At 39.1% G+C, this 16915-nt stretch overlaps 1 protein-coding gene across 3 annotated transcripts in view; it reads left to right on the top strand.

Moving 5' to 3' along the window:
• The window catches only part of RNF130 (ring finger protein 130), a 49927-nt gene that overhangs the window by 21676 nt on the left and 11336 nt on the right, over positions 1 to 16915 (top strand). For all 3 annotated transcript variants that reach the window (XM_021552272.3, XM_085591386.1, XM_021552273.4), the window contains exons 3-7: positions 1875 to 2125; positions 5615 to 5686; positions 7470 to 7552; positions 14071 to 14167; positions 15150 to 15354. In XM_021552272.3, coding sequence (XP_021407947.2) covers positions 1875 to 2125; positions 5615 to 5686; positions 7470 to 7552; positions 14071 to 14167; positions 15150 to 15354 — 708 coding nt within the window. The remainder of the gene's footprint in view (positions 1 to 1874; positions 2126 to 5614; positions 5687 to 7469; positions 7553 to 14070; positions 14168 to 15149; positions 15355 to 16915) is intronic.

Genomic DNA, 16915 nt, shown 5'->3' with positions numbered 1-16915 from the left:
ATGTGCTGGAAGTCTGGGCAGGAAATATCTTCCCAACTGGACAAATAGGAATCTGAGTAGATGTCCATGAAAATAAAGCTAGTGATGGACTTGTACTCTGATTTGCTGTCTATTAAATATCTTGGTTATTTTTGCATTAAACCAAACTTGGTACTGAAGGTTCTCTTGAGAGCTGGATGAAAGTTGATCTTGTGTGATTCTGTGCTATACTAGAGATTAAATACATTGTGTTGTGTTTTCATTGCTATTCAAAGCTTTTGAATTACTGTGGCACTGTTTCAAAAATACTCAGAAGGAAGCACTGAACTTTCTTTTCCTACTCAGTCCCATGTTAGTAGGACAAGGCCTGAATGACTTAGCCATTTCAATTTTAAAGAAAGAAAAGTTGACATTTCTTGAGGAATGTTTGAGGCAATTTGAGGGCTGTGGAATGTTTTTTCCAATTATTATGCAAATTTTAATTTCTGAGATTATCAGTTTTGATTCTTTTAAGTAGTTTTGTCAGCACAATCCACATCACTAATGTTAGTGAACTTAATAGGAAAACTGATGATAGTGATTGTAAATACTACTATTTAGCATGGTGAATTCAAAGAGTAACAAGGGAACATTTAAGGCTCTTTCACAACTCTGTAATAAGTCCCCACTTATGTAGCTGTCACCCAGAGTTATTGTGCCCAGAGTTTCAAAGGTGCTGCTCTTTTGGCTTTTGTGGATACAGTAGCTTCTTAAAAATTAGATTGTGATTAAAAGACTTTGAACAAATGCCTTGTATTAAAATAGGACCTCATGTTCTCTACTGTGACTAGGTTCTCTGTAGCTTAAATCCACTTTAAATCCAGAATTTTGGTGCTGAAGTCGTTTGCCTTATGCAGTTCCTCTCTGAGGGAATGTGAGTTGGAGCAAGCAGATGGAACAAGCAGATGAACAGATTTTGCAAGCATTTTGAAAATAGGTCTTGAAAGGGGTTTTAGTATTGGAAGCAAATAAGTCTGGATGAATAAGAATGAAACTTCACACGGTTCTTTTTCATTCTGGCTTTGGTTTTTCTAAAACTTTTCTTTCTTTTAACTTAGAATTACCCTGTGTTCAAGATCCTCTTTTTTTAATGAGGTCTTTGCTTTTAAACATAGGTACTCTCTCTGCTCTATAGCTGATTTTGTTCTTTTTTAGCAAGGCTTATGGTTTTGTTATTATCCTTGTACCAATAATTTTCCCTTTGGGACAGGAAATAGTCTAGAGGCAAGACACTATGAAAACAGATGGGCTACACATTGAAAAGGGAGCTGATGAAGCTGACAGCCTCTTTGCGATCCTATCAAGCGTGTCGTTGTATGGGTGATAAAATCAGCAGCCAAACTTCTGCCAAGTTTTTTCAATTCTCTTCTACTTTGCAGCCACATAACCACACAGGGAAACTTGCATAACTCTCCCCAGCAACATCCACAGCACTGCCTATGTTGAGGGCACTCGAGCAATACTCTCACTCATCTCCTAAATGCTTTTCTAAGAGTTGCCTGTTTAGGTATTCACAACTTCAGATCTGGAACAAATGTACTTTTGAAAGCTTGTTCAGACTGCACACAGTAATTACAATGTAGGAAGTACCGTGTACCAGCAGTAGAGATCTGTTAGTATGTGTGGAGCTGCAGAGAGTTTAGGGCAAATGTTAATGCCCTAATTTGAAAATCTGGGTTTGAAGGACAAGGCATGAGTAGAGTGCCCAGTAGCATGTTCCGTGTGTCATAGTTGTGTCATAGATGGCTTAGATAAAACCTCCTGAGTTGTCAAATGGCTTTGCATTTGGAAAATCTTGTGAGCAGCATGCCATGTTAATTTTAAATAAAAATTAAACTTTTTTCCCCTTTTTATAGGAACTGGAGACATTGTTGCCGTCATGATTACAGAATCAAAGGTTAAGGAGATCTTGAATTACTTGGAAAAGAACATCTCTGTCCTGATGGCCATAGCAGTGGGGTCCCGTGTTCCTCCGAAGAACTTCAGCCGTGGCTCTCTAGTCTTTGTGTCAATATCATTCATTGTTTTGATGATCATTTCTTCAGCATGGTTAATATTTTACTTCATCCAGAAGATCAGGTACACAAGTGCACGTGACAGGAATCAGGTAAGGAGTTTCTTTTCTTATGATATGGAGATAATATTTCTGTATACAATAATCAACAGAGGAAAAAATAAGGAATGCCCATCGAACTGGTGTTCAGAACTACTTTGTTCCAAGGCAGAGAATGTTGCCAGACAAGGATTTTTATATAGCAAAGTGTTTTCATCCTGAGCAGCACTGGTATAGATCCTGTACATGACAGCAAGGAATAGAACTGAAGCAAAATACTTGAGTTTTGGTTTGTGTAAGTCCAAAAGTAAGATGGATTCTGTTTTGGCTGAGTAATACATACAGGATGTATGCTGGGAATGAGGAGGAAAGTTGAATTGTGAATCAACTTGTGTAGTGTCAAGGAACACTGAGCAAATGTTAAGAAATTCTCTCCATGCTCTTAAGGATATGTTCTGTAATAGTTAAGATAATTCAGAAATTGTACAAACGTATTCCCAAACCATAATCTGTTATGAATGTTAGGGTAAGAAAACTAAGGTGTAGAGCTGCTTAGTGGTCTGCGTTAACATTCAACTTTATTTAAGATCACCCTTGGTAAGGAGTGCCTAATCCTCCTGGTCATATATTTTAACCAATATTTTGTCCAATATGCCTTTCTTACATTCTTTTTCAACTCTTAATTTGTTTAAGAACTGAGTTATGTATGGCCATACTCAGAGATCTAGGCTAAATCAAGTTGTCAACTCAAACACAGATAAACTTCAGAAGTAAATGTTTTACTAGTTTGGACTTAATGACTCTCCATAGTGTGCCTTGGCTTTTCTTGAGAAGGATCAGTAAACCTCAGGAAATCCACAATACACTCTTTGCCCTGTCTCTCTGTCAAGGCTAACTTCAAAACCTCCTGACCTCTAGTTGCTGTCACCCCTTTCCCCCAAATTACAGCTGATACAGAACAGCTGACTTTGGGCCAGTTTTTTGGTGTTCTGTCAGACCTAAAATAAATTCAAACTTACAAAACCTCAGCTGTGGCACAGGATTTCCTTTTCAGTTACTATAAATAGTGTCTGATACTGCAGGTCCCATGGGCATCCTGTAGATTTTTTTAAGGATGTCATTCTTAAATGACCACACTGGAGCCGGTACTTAGTGTGGTCCCTTGGGATGGTGAAAGTTTAAATATAACTGTAACTTAATGAATGTCTGTGGAATACTAAATTGTGCCTTCTCTATCCCCTACATGGCTTTAGGCTCCTTCCAAATGTCCACGTTTCAAAATGGTTGCTCCATTGGGAAAGGGCTTTTATGACCTTTTTTCTTTCTTTAGATTTTTACAAAGGTCAGGAGAAACTTGATAAAAATTTTATGTGGTTTAAAAAGCTGAGCTTATTAAACTTTAATAAGAAGGTGGCGACAGCTACAGCTTATTTTTAAAGAGCTTTGAGAGCTTTCACAAAGACTGTACTGTTAGTGATGAAATAGCCTTGGTTTAGGCTATGATCTTGTTTTTAAGTTATGTCAAGGCACAAGCTTTTCTGTTTTTTAAATCAAAGCCATCAAAAACTTGCTGTGTTTTGTAGATAACACAAGTAGATATTGGTATTTCACATCGTTATTCTTGCGTGCTTCCGCCGGAGGTGTGAAACTCTTTTGCATGTGGAACTGACCTTTTCCATCCAGACAGTTGTGGGTTTTAAAAGCAAGCATATGCCTGTGCCCTAACTTAGCAAAATAGCAAATCCTGAGCATTTCCAGTGTTAGCATGAAAGAGTATTTGTTAAAATTAGAAAATGGAAGAGGTTGACCTCTTAAACGGAAGAGATTGAAGTTATTATTTAGCAAATCTATTTACGTAAAAGAACTTCAGTATGTTGGGAGAGTTCTGCTGAAGTATTATGCTTTCAGTGGGAAAATAATCTTTAAATTTCTTGTAGTGCATATACAATCATGCAGTAGAAGGAAATATAGATACTACCCACATTTACTTAGCTGTTGGAGTTGAGCATTTAAGATAAATGGCATTTCAGCCTCGTTCCTCTCTTAGTAATCACACTTTTGGTTATGCAATGGTTATCTACTCCAGCAGTGTGCCCAGTGTGTTCTGTGTCATTAAGTGCTCAGGCCAATATGCTTGTTCCAGGGCATGTAATTTAGATCGGCTTAAATTGGCCAAATTCTTGCATACTGAAGTTAGGGTGAGATTTTGACTTTAGCAAGCATATAATTTCCCATCCCAGGTCTTCTTCTGATGCTATGCTTCCTACATGGATGTACTTCAGTAGCTGGGACTGTTTATCTGATTTTTTTCAAATCCTTGTTCTAAAAAATATAAAATAAGAGCTGCTGTTCTGTGAAAATCACAAGGAAGAAAAGTGGTTATGTAATTCTAGAATAAGTGGTACAGTCATTTGTGATACAGACTTCTGAGGTCATTGTGTTTCGCAAATAAAAGCAACTTTAATTGCTGTTTGCCTGCAGGGAAATGTGTGGTACAGGGGATACACCTTATGAAGGATTTGGGTTTCAGTTTTATAGAAGGTGGGCACAAAACCCCACATATTCATTGCAGACTGCAGGAGAGGTTTTGGGAGCTGCATTCTGAGAAGCAGCCTATCTCTTTCAAGGGAGAATACTTAGTACAGGTTGGAGGGGACGGAGAAAATACATCACTTCTGGTTTTTAAGTCAGCTGTAAACCAAGTCTGATGTCTCATGTCCCTGAAGGAAGATGAGGGGGTCTTTGTTTCATTCACTGCCCATCTCTGGGACCCCAGTGACAAAACAGTGACAAACAGCTGTTCTGTATTGGCTGGGCACTGGGCATTTCAGTAGGAATCAGCACTTGGATGTCAGAAAAGCCTCCTTCCATCCAGCTATGGTGGTCATAAAGCAGCATAAACAGCAAAAAAATAACTCGCCCTCTGCATTCAGATTGAGGTTATCTTCAAACCAGTATTAATTTCATCTTTATTTAAGTCTGTATGGGCTTATTTAGATTTCATGACCCATCATTTTTTTCTTTTATGAGATCCTGGTGTTTTGGGTAATAGCAAGAGAGAAACTAGGTTACACTGGGAGGCTTTTGCATCTCAGAATAAGATCAGCCTGCTCAGAGTGGAAATATAAAAATAATTCAAGCTTAAAAGAACAAGCAGTATATTACAGCACACTGAATAAAAATCAGTATGAACAGAATATAATGGAAATCATTGGGAGGGGACATTGCTTCAGCTTTTGTCCTGCAACCTGGGTTTGATTAGTTTTGCACATCAATGTTGATTCACTTCTGTAGACTTCTATACAGTTCATGAGTTTTATGCCCATGCTCGTGGAGAGCATTTGAGGATTCAACTGTTGGCTATTTTTCCTTCTCAACAAATCTCTGTGCTTTGCTTTGTTTGCATTTTGTCTTATGTGTTGGCCTGCTGCCACAGTGTGTATTGCAATGGTATTATTGAGTCCAAATAAGTCATTGTAAAGGACACTAATGAAGCTTGTTTATCAGGGTTAATTTGTGTTCTCTTCTTTATCACTTTATTAGCGTCGTCTTGGAGATGCTGCCAAGAAAGCCATTGGTAAATTGACAACCAGGACAGTAAAGAAGGGTGATAAGGTATAATAATAAGATTTCGGCATAATAAACTTGAGCATCACATTTAATTTTTTTCTGGGGAAACAATCTCAGTATTTTCTTTGTGTTTCTGATTTATGACTTTGCCTTCCTTGTTGGAGGCTTACTTTGTCCTGTGGCACAAATTTTGTGTAACTGTTAGTATTGATGTGTGCTGTATATTTCAAAGAAGGTTTGCACTCCATTTGGCAACTGTGACTGAGGGTGGTTTTGTGTGCTGGGTGACTGGGAGGGTGTCCTGGCACGAGTAGACAGGACTGGCATTGTTTATGTGGAATTTTAAGGTTTTGAACCTTATCATATGTAAGTTCTGTAAAGAAAAAAATAAATTTAAAAGACAGGTAATTGAAGATAACCTCTTAAGTAAAATACGACTATTTAGTAAGTTAAGGAGGAGCATAAAGAGGTATTTCAGTCAAAGTTACTCCAAGAATATTTCTTGCTAGTATGCAGACTAAAATACATGGTGTGCTATGTCCTAAGCTATTTCTACTTTTGAGAGCAGTATTGCTTTATTTTTGTTTCTGGAAGGAAAAAACAGTCATTTAATCTTGCTTAATTTTTTGGCTTTAATTTTCAAAAGGCAGGGGAATTCTGGCTATGATTTGATTTTTTAAATACTATTTCTTAGGGCCTTTTTATTGTGATTCCTTTTTTCTTTCTTATCAACAGTATCAGCAGTAGGAGATTAGGAAGTGATAGGAAAATTTGCTTCCAGAGAGAAGGCAGAGAAAATGTCTTTCTGTTCTTCCTCCCTCCCTACATAGTTCTATTTCAAACAGCCCACTGCACTAAACCTTTTCTGAAATGGGAGAACATACAAATTAGAAGAACCTTTCCATGTAAAACAATGCTGTTGTCTTGACAGCATAAATTCAGAACAGGCAAGTGCTATGTAGGTTGCAGTACAGACAGCATGAGGTGAACAGAGTAGGAAAAATCTTTTCTTCCTCAGAGGAGCCATCAGGGTTCTCTGTGTGCAGCCCTGGCTGGTACTGACCTGTCTTGGCTGTGGCCTTGCTCTGGTCCCTGTCTTCATGTCTGGCTTGGAGCTGCTTGGCTTCAAAAAGAGTAATGAAGCAGAACTAAGAGGAGGTACAGCCTGTTTTGTGTCACAGGCCTGAACATTTCAAATATGATTGTTAATGCCATGTCTATATACAAATGAAGGCCCTCCCTTTTCATTTGAGATTTTAAAATACCATATTAAAAAATATAATTTAAAAGTGATACCTTCTGGAAAACAGAAAATAGAGGAGCTGGTCAATCAGTGATCCTCATATTCATGTCTTGATAAGAATTATGATAATTCTGCAAGTAAGCAGCAGACACAAATATGGGACTACTCTGTACTAAGTAAAATGTGCTCTGGCTGTAAAAATGAGCCCCAGAATTCTTAATCTGTCAAAGAAAACAAACAAACACCTGAATAAAATAGAAATGTTAGTTCTAAGCTGGAAGTAAAAAAAAAGGAAATCTAGGAAAATCTTCACTATATTTTATAATGATTTCACTGTACATTAGAATCATATTAGCCCTTAGTTTATGTATTAAATGATGATTTACCAGCTCCAAGAAGGGGAAGTTTTGCATGTATGAGATGCTTTTCTTGCTTAAGTCTTGTTGGAATATAATAATCCAGTCATTGGGTTTATAGTTTAGTAACAGCCACTTGGCACAGTGCAGTTCATGTTCTAGTCACAACTACTTTGACATTTGTCATAGCCTCAACTCTTGACTTGAATTCTCATTCTGTTCATTTTAGGAAACAGACCCAGACTTTGATCATTGTGCTGTCTGCATTGAGAGTTACAAGCAGAATGATGTTGTTCGCATTTTGCCATGCAAGTAAGATAATAAAGTTGCTTTGTTTGGAAACTGTTCTCTTTTGCTTCATTTCATGTAATAGGTGCATTGTAATTCACAAATGCATTTGTTCGATGTTTCCAGTCCTAATTACAGACAGTTTATTTTAGACTATGGTGCCAGGTGTGAAGATGGGTTCTGGCACTGTTAGGACAATGGAGATTAAACAGAATTATATTAAAGATATTGGCAAAGGAGCTATTGAGATTGCAGTGATGCGGTGGGGTGCAGGTTTAAGGACCAAGTGATGGGCAGACTCAAAAAACTTCAGTATAAGGAGCCAGGTACAGCTGCAGCATTCTGTATTGTAGATGTGCAACAACTAGCTGCTGGTTTTTGAAAACGTAGGGAATGGAAATGCGGTCTTTGCAACCTTCATATCTCCTGACATTAGTCAGCCACTGTGCTGTCATCTGTCTTTGGTCTCTTCAGTGCAGTGTGATCTTGGCTTGTGTCTGAAGATTTGTACTTGCTGGTGATTCTGCATTACTGCTTAAAATGTAGCAACTTCCTCCCCTTTTATAGCATTGTGTTGACATTTACAGGTTTTTAGTTTGCTTCCATTCCAGTTCCATTCCTGAGTTGTTTTTGGACATTTTCTCTTTGAGAGATGCTTTTAAATGCTTTTCCACCTGGTGGTTGATTTTGATGAATCATATATTTTGGTAGCATTAAGCATTAACAAGGACATCTTTCCCTTGTGTTCTGAAATGCAAAGCTTTCTCCTCATCTCCAGGCACAAAATCCACGTGTAAATTAGGTTGTATATACGTAGCAAGATCCAATAACTTGGCTTGTGCTTGGTACATAAATGGTTCTGCAGGATACTCTAGAAGAAGCAAAGTCATGTGTTGCTGTTGATCTCCAGTCAGGCAGCAGCAGCACATAAGAGCTCATTATTGGTCTTCTAAATCCTCCTGCAGGCTGTTCTGAATAGCTTGAATATCTTCTAATGTGCAGAGTATTTCCATAATCATAGAAAACAGTATTATTTTCTATCTTACTGATCAAAATATGTGTGCATTATACTTCTGTAGCCAAAAATCTAATTCAGTTTACTCTTCTCTGTGTTCCTTACCTCTTGGACAGCAGGAAACAATGACCTGTTTTAGATTCTCAGTGTTGTTTAGCTAAAATGCCCTACAACTGATTATTTAGAAACTCTTATTAAAATGATTTAGGAATAGGAGAGCTGAGATTGGAAAGATTTGGGAGCCTTTGGTCATGTCGATGTATGTGCATTTCTTTTTTACAATTCAGTCATTTTTACTCAAAGTTGATGTCCTCTTGCCCTGAAAAAATGTACTCCCAAGTGTAAAGTAAATATTTCAGAGTTACATCATTTATTGCAATCTCAAGTGAAGCTTGTATAGCTGAATTTAGCCCTGCTCTTTTGCTATGTTTTGCAGAAGGTTATTCAGAAATTAGAGGAGGAACTTAGGGAAATTGCCTACCAGTTTTGGACCACTGAGATGATTGTTAAGAAAGCATCTCTTGTGTAGTTCTACTGTGAGGCTCAAGGACATGGAATGAAAGGTCACAAGCCCACTCTTCTGTGCCTTTCTCTTGGTACTGAACAAAGGCCAGGAGGAGGTCCTTGCCAGTGAAGAGAGAATGACTCTTTCCCTGATAGGAAAACAGCTGTTCCCACTGAGCACAAGGCAGAGTTGGGATTAAAAGCCAACTTCCTTAGATAAACAACAGTCCCTTTGCAAGTAGTGGGTATGTTGCTGATATCCACAGATACCATACACACCATTTGAACAAGGTGATAATTGATTTTTTAATTAATAAAAATAAAGTCCTTTTTCTGCAGACACCCTTGTTGAGCTGTAGTCCTGCAGAGAGGAGGCTCTGGGCTCTCAGGGGTAGTTACAGCTGTCAGGGAGCTGCATGCAGGTGCACCTGGCTGCCACCTCAGCACAACCTGCCCCAGTGCAGTTTCCCATGTAAAGGAGAGATCAAGGCCCTTGTGTAGATCATTTTCTGTTCTGTTTTTCACAAGAATGTAAGGTCAGTGAAGGCTCAGATTACATTGCTGCCAAAGGCTGTATGACAACTTTTATGTTCACTTTCTACCTCTTTTTTACATCTCACTTTTCATTTGCTGCGGCCCAGCTTTTAAGTTAAGTGCAGAAGCATCTAGGCTAGGCACAGTGAGATGGATGCTTTTCACAAGACATTTTTATATTTGTAGATGAAAAGCCAACTAGTACCTTCAAAGATGGGACCAATAAATTTCAGATTCCATGTGAGATTTTTCAGTCTTCAGTACCTGAGATGCTTCTCCCCAAATCTTGTTACGGAGGTTTAACTCCTTTCTGCTTCCTCATATTTCAACCTTCCATTTTAGTGCAGCATGCAATGTTAGTTAAAAAAAGAATAAAAAAACAAAAGAAAAACAAGCAGCACACAGACAATAAAACAAAGCCTACAAGAGAGTTTCTAAGCCAGATGAGAAAATAAATTGCAAGGAAACCATGGAGAAAATTACTTGACCAAGAGGAAGCAAATAAAAGGCTAGAAGTTCTCACTGTGCCTGTTATAATCATTAGACAGTAGGAATCACTGACATGTGGCATCTTTGCTGCTTTCATCAATTTAAAAGTAGCCTTTCCCTTTAGCAGCACCGTTGTTCTCTGCAGTTAAGTATTGTCTGTCACACTGTGCTTCAGCAGAGGAATCTGGTCTGGGCAGACACACAGCAGGCAAAATCTACCAGTAGCTGAGCAAGTTGCACCTAAAATTCTGTAGTGAAGCACCACATTTGTGATGTAAAGTTTTGTGGCATGCGGGAAATTGTGGCCAACTTAAAAATAAACTTGAAAAATAAACTTGAAAATAAAAGTGTAGTGGTAGAAATTCAACTGCATTGTTTGCAGTAGTTCATTTTGTGCTTCAGAGAGAGGTGTTCAGTACCAGCAGCCTAAGGACATACCTAGAGCTTTAGGGCACAGAGGGACAAGCAGCCATCTGTTTTAGGTTTGCAAGCTTGAGGAATGTGTCTTTTGTAAATGTCCTTATGGAAGTGAAAAGTAAGTAGAGGAAGCAAATGTCAGAGGAATCCTAGCAAAAGATCATGGACAATTTTCCTTATTCAGATAACGTTATTCTGCCATCACTGTTGCACTTAGGGGCTGAACAGGCACTAGGTGAAAAGTGATCAAGAGTGGGTAGTGTGAAGGATTAGCGAGAGATAAGGGAAGGGGAGAGCAAAGTGACAGGTTAGAGAAGAACAGAAAATTACATTGGAAAGGGCAGAAAGATGGCCAAGGAAGGAAGGAATTAACAAGATAGGAAAATTAAAAGAGTAGCAAATACTATAAAATAAATGGCTTTTGAGCCAAAATTTTAATTCCTGTCTTGGGCAAGAAGGAGGAAAGTGACAAAAGTGACTAAACAGGATTTTCAGATTTTTATATTTGATTCTGTGCTGCTGCAAATAGCTGCCTTTTTAAGACCAAATTAACATAGAGTCTTGATGGCATCCTTTCTGCTTCCTGCAGTGCCTTGGACCCCAGGGCCAGGAGAGCAGCTGCCTCCAGCAGTAGCCAAAGAACCTGCTTTGCAGCAGTAAAGGTCCCTTTGGTGGATGCTGCACTGAGAGCAAGGAAGTGTAGTGAGCTCTAGGGAAACAGCACTCATAAATCATTCAACTCTTCTCCTTTTGTGACATGTGAATTTGGAGACCTTATGCCACCAAAAGAGATTCCTAAGTCACTTTCTCCCCTGTGAAATGCTGCAAAGAAGCCATGTCGTACAGGAGTAGGTGTTATGGTGTTTATTACCAGCTGGAGGGCAACCGGATTGAGTGTGCTGACAGAGTGGAAAAATACCTGCAGGTCACCTGCCTGGAGTTGTGCCCGCATGGGAGACTCCGTGAGTGCTGCCAGCCTGGCTGGCCCTGCTTCCTCCAGCCCGAGGCTGTGTCACACCCCAGCATGTGGCTCCTGGGGAGCGTCATCAGCTGTCGTGACCAAGAACTCGTCACGTTTATGGTCTTGGTAGAACTCGTCACGTTTATGGTCTTGGAATACCAAGTACAGAAGTGGGAAGATGGAGGAGGTTTATGAGAGCAGAAATTGTAAGGGCTTACTTGGTCAGGGTAAGGTTTTGAAATAATTCTTGTTTGCTGTCGTCATTGCTGTATAACTGCTTTTTAACTCTTGCAAACAGAGAAATGCAGACAGAGCCTGAGCCGCAATGATGCTATCAGCAAACTTTGTAAGAGGTAGAGAAACTGTGTAAGTAGTAGGCAGAGCCATGCTTTCTAAATCAATAACCTTTGGGCAACTGCACTTCTTTGAAACACATTAATAAACATCCTTGAAGATTTAGGAACTAAAAGCAAAGAATTAGGAGGTCATAAAAACAATTGGGCTGTGTGTATAAATATATCAAAGTGCTAATGACTTTTTAAAATAACTCATTTAGTGGATACATGTTGGCATCTATATCAGTAACCTGCTTCACTTGATCTGAGTGCTTCTACAGCACTGATTAGCCAATAATCATGTAATAAAGCTGTTTCCATACTTCTGTGGAGTCTTGATGTCTGCTCTTGCCCAAAATACTAGATTTTCAGGTTTGTTCTACTTGAAAAAACACAGAGACTTTAAACATAAGCAAATAAAAGTCATAATTTGCCTAACATAGAAAAATAGCATCTCTGTACGTTTCAGAATATTTCAAACCATTATGTATCACCCAGAGTATTTAAATATTGTTTCTTGTAGTTTTGTGAGTATAAAGGAAATGCATTACGTCTTAATAATAATAGAAGTGAGTCTATTTTGGGTGATGATTTAAACAGAAGGCCCTGTACATACCCTGGTTTTTGTGACTGCCAGCTTGCTAGAGGACACAGGCCAGCTGAGTGGCTAACTGAGGTCCTTTAAGTTTCTATTCTGCATTCTGGGGTAGAGATAAAATTATTTTGCTGCTTGTCCATCTTCTGTTAGCTACTTTAAACTCTTATTCTGCATCTTTAGTTAGTACAGGTAGGACATACAGCTGTAGCTGCTTAGAACTTCATTGTTTCTATTCTTTAGTCCCTTCATCAGCCTGAGTAGACATAGACTGTTATATAATTATATACTGTCTTTTGCCATGTTTAACAGTTTCAGGATGCCTTTCAGGTTGCTTTCCAGAGATTTAAGAGAGAATTATCTGGTAACATGCCTCATTTGGTCTCTCAAGGGATAGGGAGCAAAGAACTCCCAGATTCCATGATGAGCTTTCTCAGGCCCAGAGCACAAGTGTAACCTGATCAAGGAGGGAACAGAGAGTATCTCAGCTTTGTGCTGCCTTGGGGCACGTATGGCCAGCTCTTCCAGACCCTGCTGATGCCTCAAATAGATGCCAAGACCTGCTTGTTCTGTCCCTGCCCCTTTCTCTTCTGGCTCCAGAGCACAGCTCTTTGCTGACTAAGCAGCCTTTGTAATTGCTATCTTTGTCATGATCACCAGTCTGTCGTGTCTGGGTGTGCCTGCTCTTACTGGCTTCTTGCTTTGCAGTCAGTACCACTGGAAATGAAGGGTCAGAGCTCTTATAATAGGAATTAACATAGGCAGTTACTCAGACTGGGTTATTAGGAGTATTTGCTAAAGTTATATTGGGTAGACAGTCTTGTGATACCCATTCCTGCCATGAATATGCTCTGAAAAGTTCTTTGCCTTTTGAAAAGCAAAGAGGGCATTTCCTTTACTTCCTTTAATTTATATACCTTGTTTTGGTGTCTGCGTAGTCCTTCCATGTTATACTGGTTTATATCAATCTCAACATTTGCATTTGTATCCCATGTATGTGACTAAGATTTTGAATGCAATGTAGGAGGCAATTCAGACTGTTGCTTATTGCAGAGTTCCCTGCTTTGCAAGTAGGAGCTCTATTTGCCTTTCCATCTCTGAAAGCCCAGTTTGCCTTTCCTTTTATTTTTATGACAACCGTATGGTGATGGACATGTTTTCTTTCTTGATACCAAGAAATACTGATGGCAGGGAAAGCTTTCTTTTTACTTCAATATGATGATTATAAAAGCATTTTCAAAGTCAAACAGGAGTGTGTTTGGGTTGGTTCCACTGACTTGTGAACAAAATTGACAGCTGATGGGTCTGTGCTCTTCCTACCAAGTTTATGCTCAGATTCTGCATCAAAACGGAGACAAGTCTGTATACAAGGTTGTGGTGGAAATAGCATTACCTTGGTTCTTCTACCTTGCATCTGCTATTCATATCCACAGTAAAAGGGGGAGAGGAGTGAGGGGGGAATGAAAATCTTCAAGTGTTTCCTCCTAATTGAACTATCAGTAAAGAAAGACAACAACAAGCAATAATTTTGGTTTTTTAATTACTGCAATTAGCACAGAATACTGACAATTATAAGAATTGTATGTGTTTTAAAATAAGGAAAAAACCCCAATTATCCAAAAGTTTAAGTAGTTTTCATTGTATTAAATAGAATTGTTTGCAAATTATTATGTGCCTTCTCTGTACTTCTAGGCACGTGTTCCACAAAGTCTGTGTGGATCCATGGCTCAGTGAGCACTGTACGTGTCCAATGTGTAAACTGAACATCCTGAAAGCACTGGGAATTGTGGTAAGCTGCTTGGTTGTGAACTCTTCCTCCCATGTCTGAGACCTAAAACAGAAAGAATAATTGTAGGGGAGAGAGGGGGAAGGGTGTTCCAGTACCCTTATTCCAAAAATATTTGGGGGTTTTTACAAATTTTTTTGGTGCCAATTTGATGTTTTTCCTTCTTTCCCTGGTTGGTAGTTGAGAATATATTTGCATTTATGGCAAGTATCTACTGGAAATATGTTAGATTCTCTGTAATCTTTCTTTTTCTCAAGTCCTTTCAACTCTTCTTGTTAAATTTGCTCTCTGTATCTCTTGTTCTTGTGGTTTCCTGTAGGCAGTCTTAAATTTACACATTAAAAGCCTCGCCCTAGCCAAGGCCAGTGAGTTTTCCTCAAGCAGTTCATGTCTTACGGGATCCCTGAGGACTGCTTTTATTGACCAGTTCACAAAGGGAAAGCAGTGAAACCTCAGTGCAGATTTTTTTAGTCTTTCCTGTATGAAGAAAAAATTACAAAGTGGGAGTGATGCTCTTTTCAAAGTAAGAGAAGAACATATGGAGAGACTGTGTAAAGTGGCTCTTGATTCAAGACAGTGAGAATAATCAGGCCTCAATTTTCAGCTATGTCAGTTGCAAATTTGCACATTTCCTAAGAAATAGTAGCAGATATTTTGTGGATGACCTTTTTGCAGTTAATAACATCCCAGGGTTTTTAGAAGAGCATACAGAATTCAGAGTTTGTCATGGTTGTGCTAAACCATACTGGCGTAGGTTATGATACAGGTGTACTTGAGTCCCTCCCTTGTATCTTCATTCTTTTTTCTGCTTCTTCCTTCTCTTTAGCGGTAGAAGTTGTTCATCCATGTGTTTCTTACCTGTGTGACCTCAGGACAGCCACAACAGCTGAACAAATTGTGTGTGTGTGTGGTTCCATTCAATGTGTGGGGGTGCTGCATGTGGAACATTCATTCCCCAGTGTAACGTGGAGCTGTTTTTCACCAGCCCAACGTGCCGTGCACGGATAACGTCGCCTTTGACATGGAGAGGCTGACGCGGGGGCAGCCGGCGAGCAGGCGCTCGGCGCTCGGCGACTTCGGCACCGACAGCTCCCTCAGCCTGGAGCCCCTGCGCACCTCGGGCATGTCACAGCTGCCACAGGACGGGGAGCTGACACCAAGGTCAGGAGAGATCAACATTGCAGTGACAAGTAAGTGTCCTTCGGCTCCCGGTACCGTCTACGGCTCCCGTGGTGTGTGTGTGTGTGTCCCTCTGTGCTGCAGGGCCCTGGTGATGGATGTCGCTGCAGGGACAAAGGTGACCTCAGTGTCTCTGCAAGAGGCATATGCTCCTTATTGGAACCAATAACTCTGGGTATGACAGTGCCAACACTTCCATTATTAATGGTGTATCCATTTAGATCGGCATACAAAGAACCCTGGATGAACTGAAATGGCACCAAAATAACCTTCCTGAATTTGGTAACCAGCACAAGAAGCTGGATTGCCAAAACTGGTATTTATCTCTTCAGAATACTTTACATGCAATAATTGATGCAAATATAAATATTTTAGCTGATAGCTATTTCTGCAGACATTTTTTCCCCAGAGAACATTGCTACTGGAATTCTGACATCACTTAGCAGGTGTTTTTTCTTACAAAATTTGTGACTTAAGGAAGCATTTGATGTGCCAACATTTGAGTATTGTCCAACTGTTTCATAACATCAAAAAGTTGTTCCTACACTGCTTGAAAGCTCTTATCCATAAGAGTAGCATGGAAATTTTCCACTTACTGGAATTTGCCTAGGAATTTTAATGTACAATCACACTATAATAAATACAGATTGTATGGAATTGCATCAGTTTTCCATATGCTGTACAGTCTTAACTTGATGCATGAATGGTTGTTTCTCTGGCTGAATTGAAAAATAGAATCCGTGCAGTACAACAGTCTAAGTTTCTCCTTGTATTTTGTTTATGTGCATCTGTGATCTAGATTTTGAACTTAGTGACACTGGTTGCCACTGATACATGTATACAAGGCAGTGAAACCAATGCAGTTCATAAGAGTGTTTCTTTAGATACTGTAGCAAAGTAAATGTTTCATTAAAAAAAAAAATCACATCATAAAAGACATAGTCCATATCTAGAAATGTTCTGATCTGAGATGGGAAAGTCCACATACAAAATCTTGATTCTCCTCAAAGCCAGTAAATCACTTTGTCATCCAGTGTTTAACCTCTGGTTCACCTTGCACTCAGTTGTGTTGAACAGGAACAGATCCTTTGCTGTGCTGCTGCCTTGTCATGGGTGGGAAAACTGTAGTTTTCTCTTTTTACTAATTGCCTTTTCAGAAGGTGTTTTATACTGTCTCTTCCCAGCTGTAGTGCTGTTGGTGCACAGATGGGATGCCAGGGTAAAAAAGAAATAACCACCAACAGTTCATTCTGACAATGTTTATAAAGTAAAGCTTTAGAAAGGGTTCTTGAAATGTTTGTATTTTATGGGTGACACCTGCATTCTTTGATGCATGAGAGTTAAAACCAAAAGCTGTTTGTCAACAGTGTTTGTATTCTGACCTGTTACTGTATGCTAGGTTGATCCTTGTGAGAATTTTGAATAGTGAACATTCTTTAATAGGCTTCTTTTTATTTAATATATGTATATGTCTACCCTAGTATTGAAATTATTTTTCCATGGATATATCTGTCTCTTAAGTAGAAAACTGTAGTTATGTTTTACTGTTGAGCAATCTATCATGATTTTTGT

Source organism: Lonchura striata, chromosome 13 (genome assembly GCF_050655825.1).
Source record: "Lonchura striata isolate lonStrDom1 chromosome 13, ASM5065582v1, whole genome shotgun sequence".
NCBI classification, from domain to species: Eukaryota; Metazoa; Chordata; class Aves; order Passeriformes; family Estrildidae; genus Lonchura; species Lonchura striata.
The sequence above is the reverse complement of the archived record's forward strand: the minus strand, read 5'-3'. Positions and strand labels throughout refer to the sequence as shown.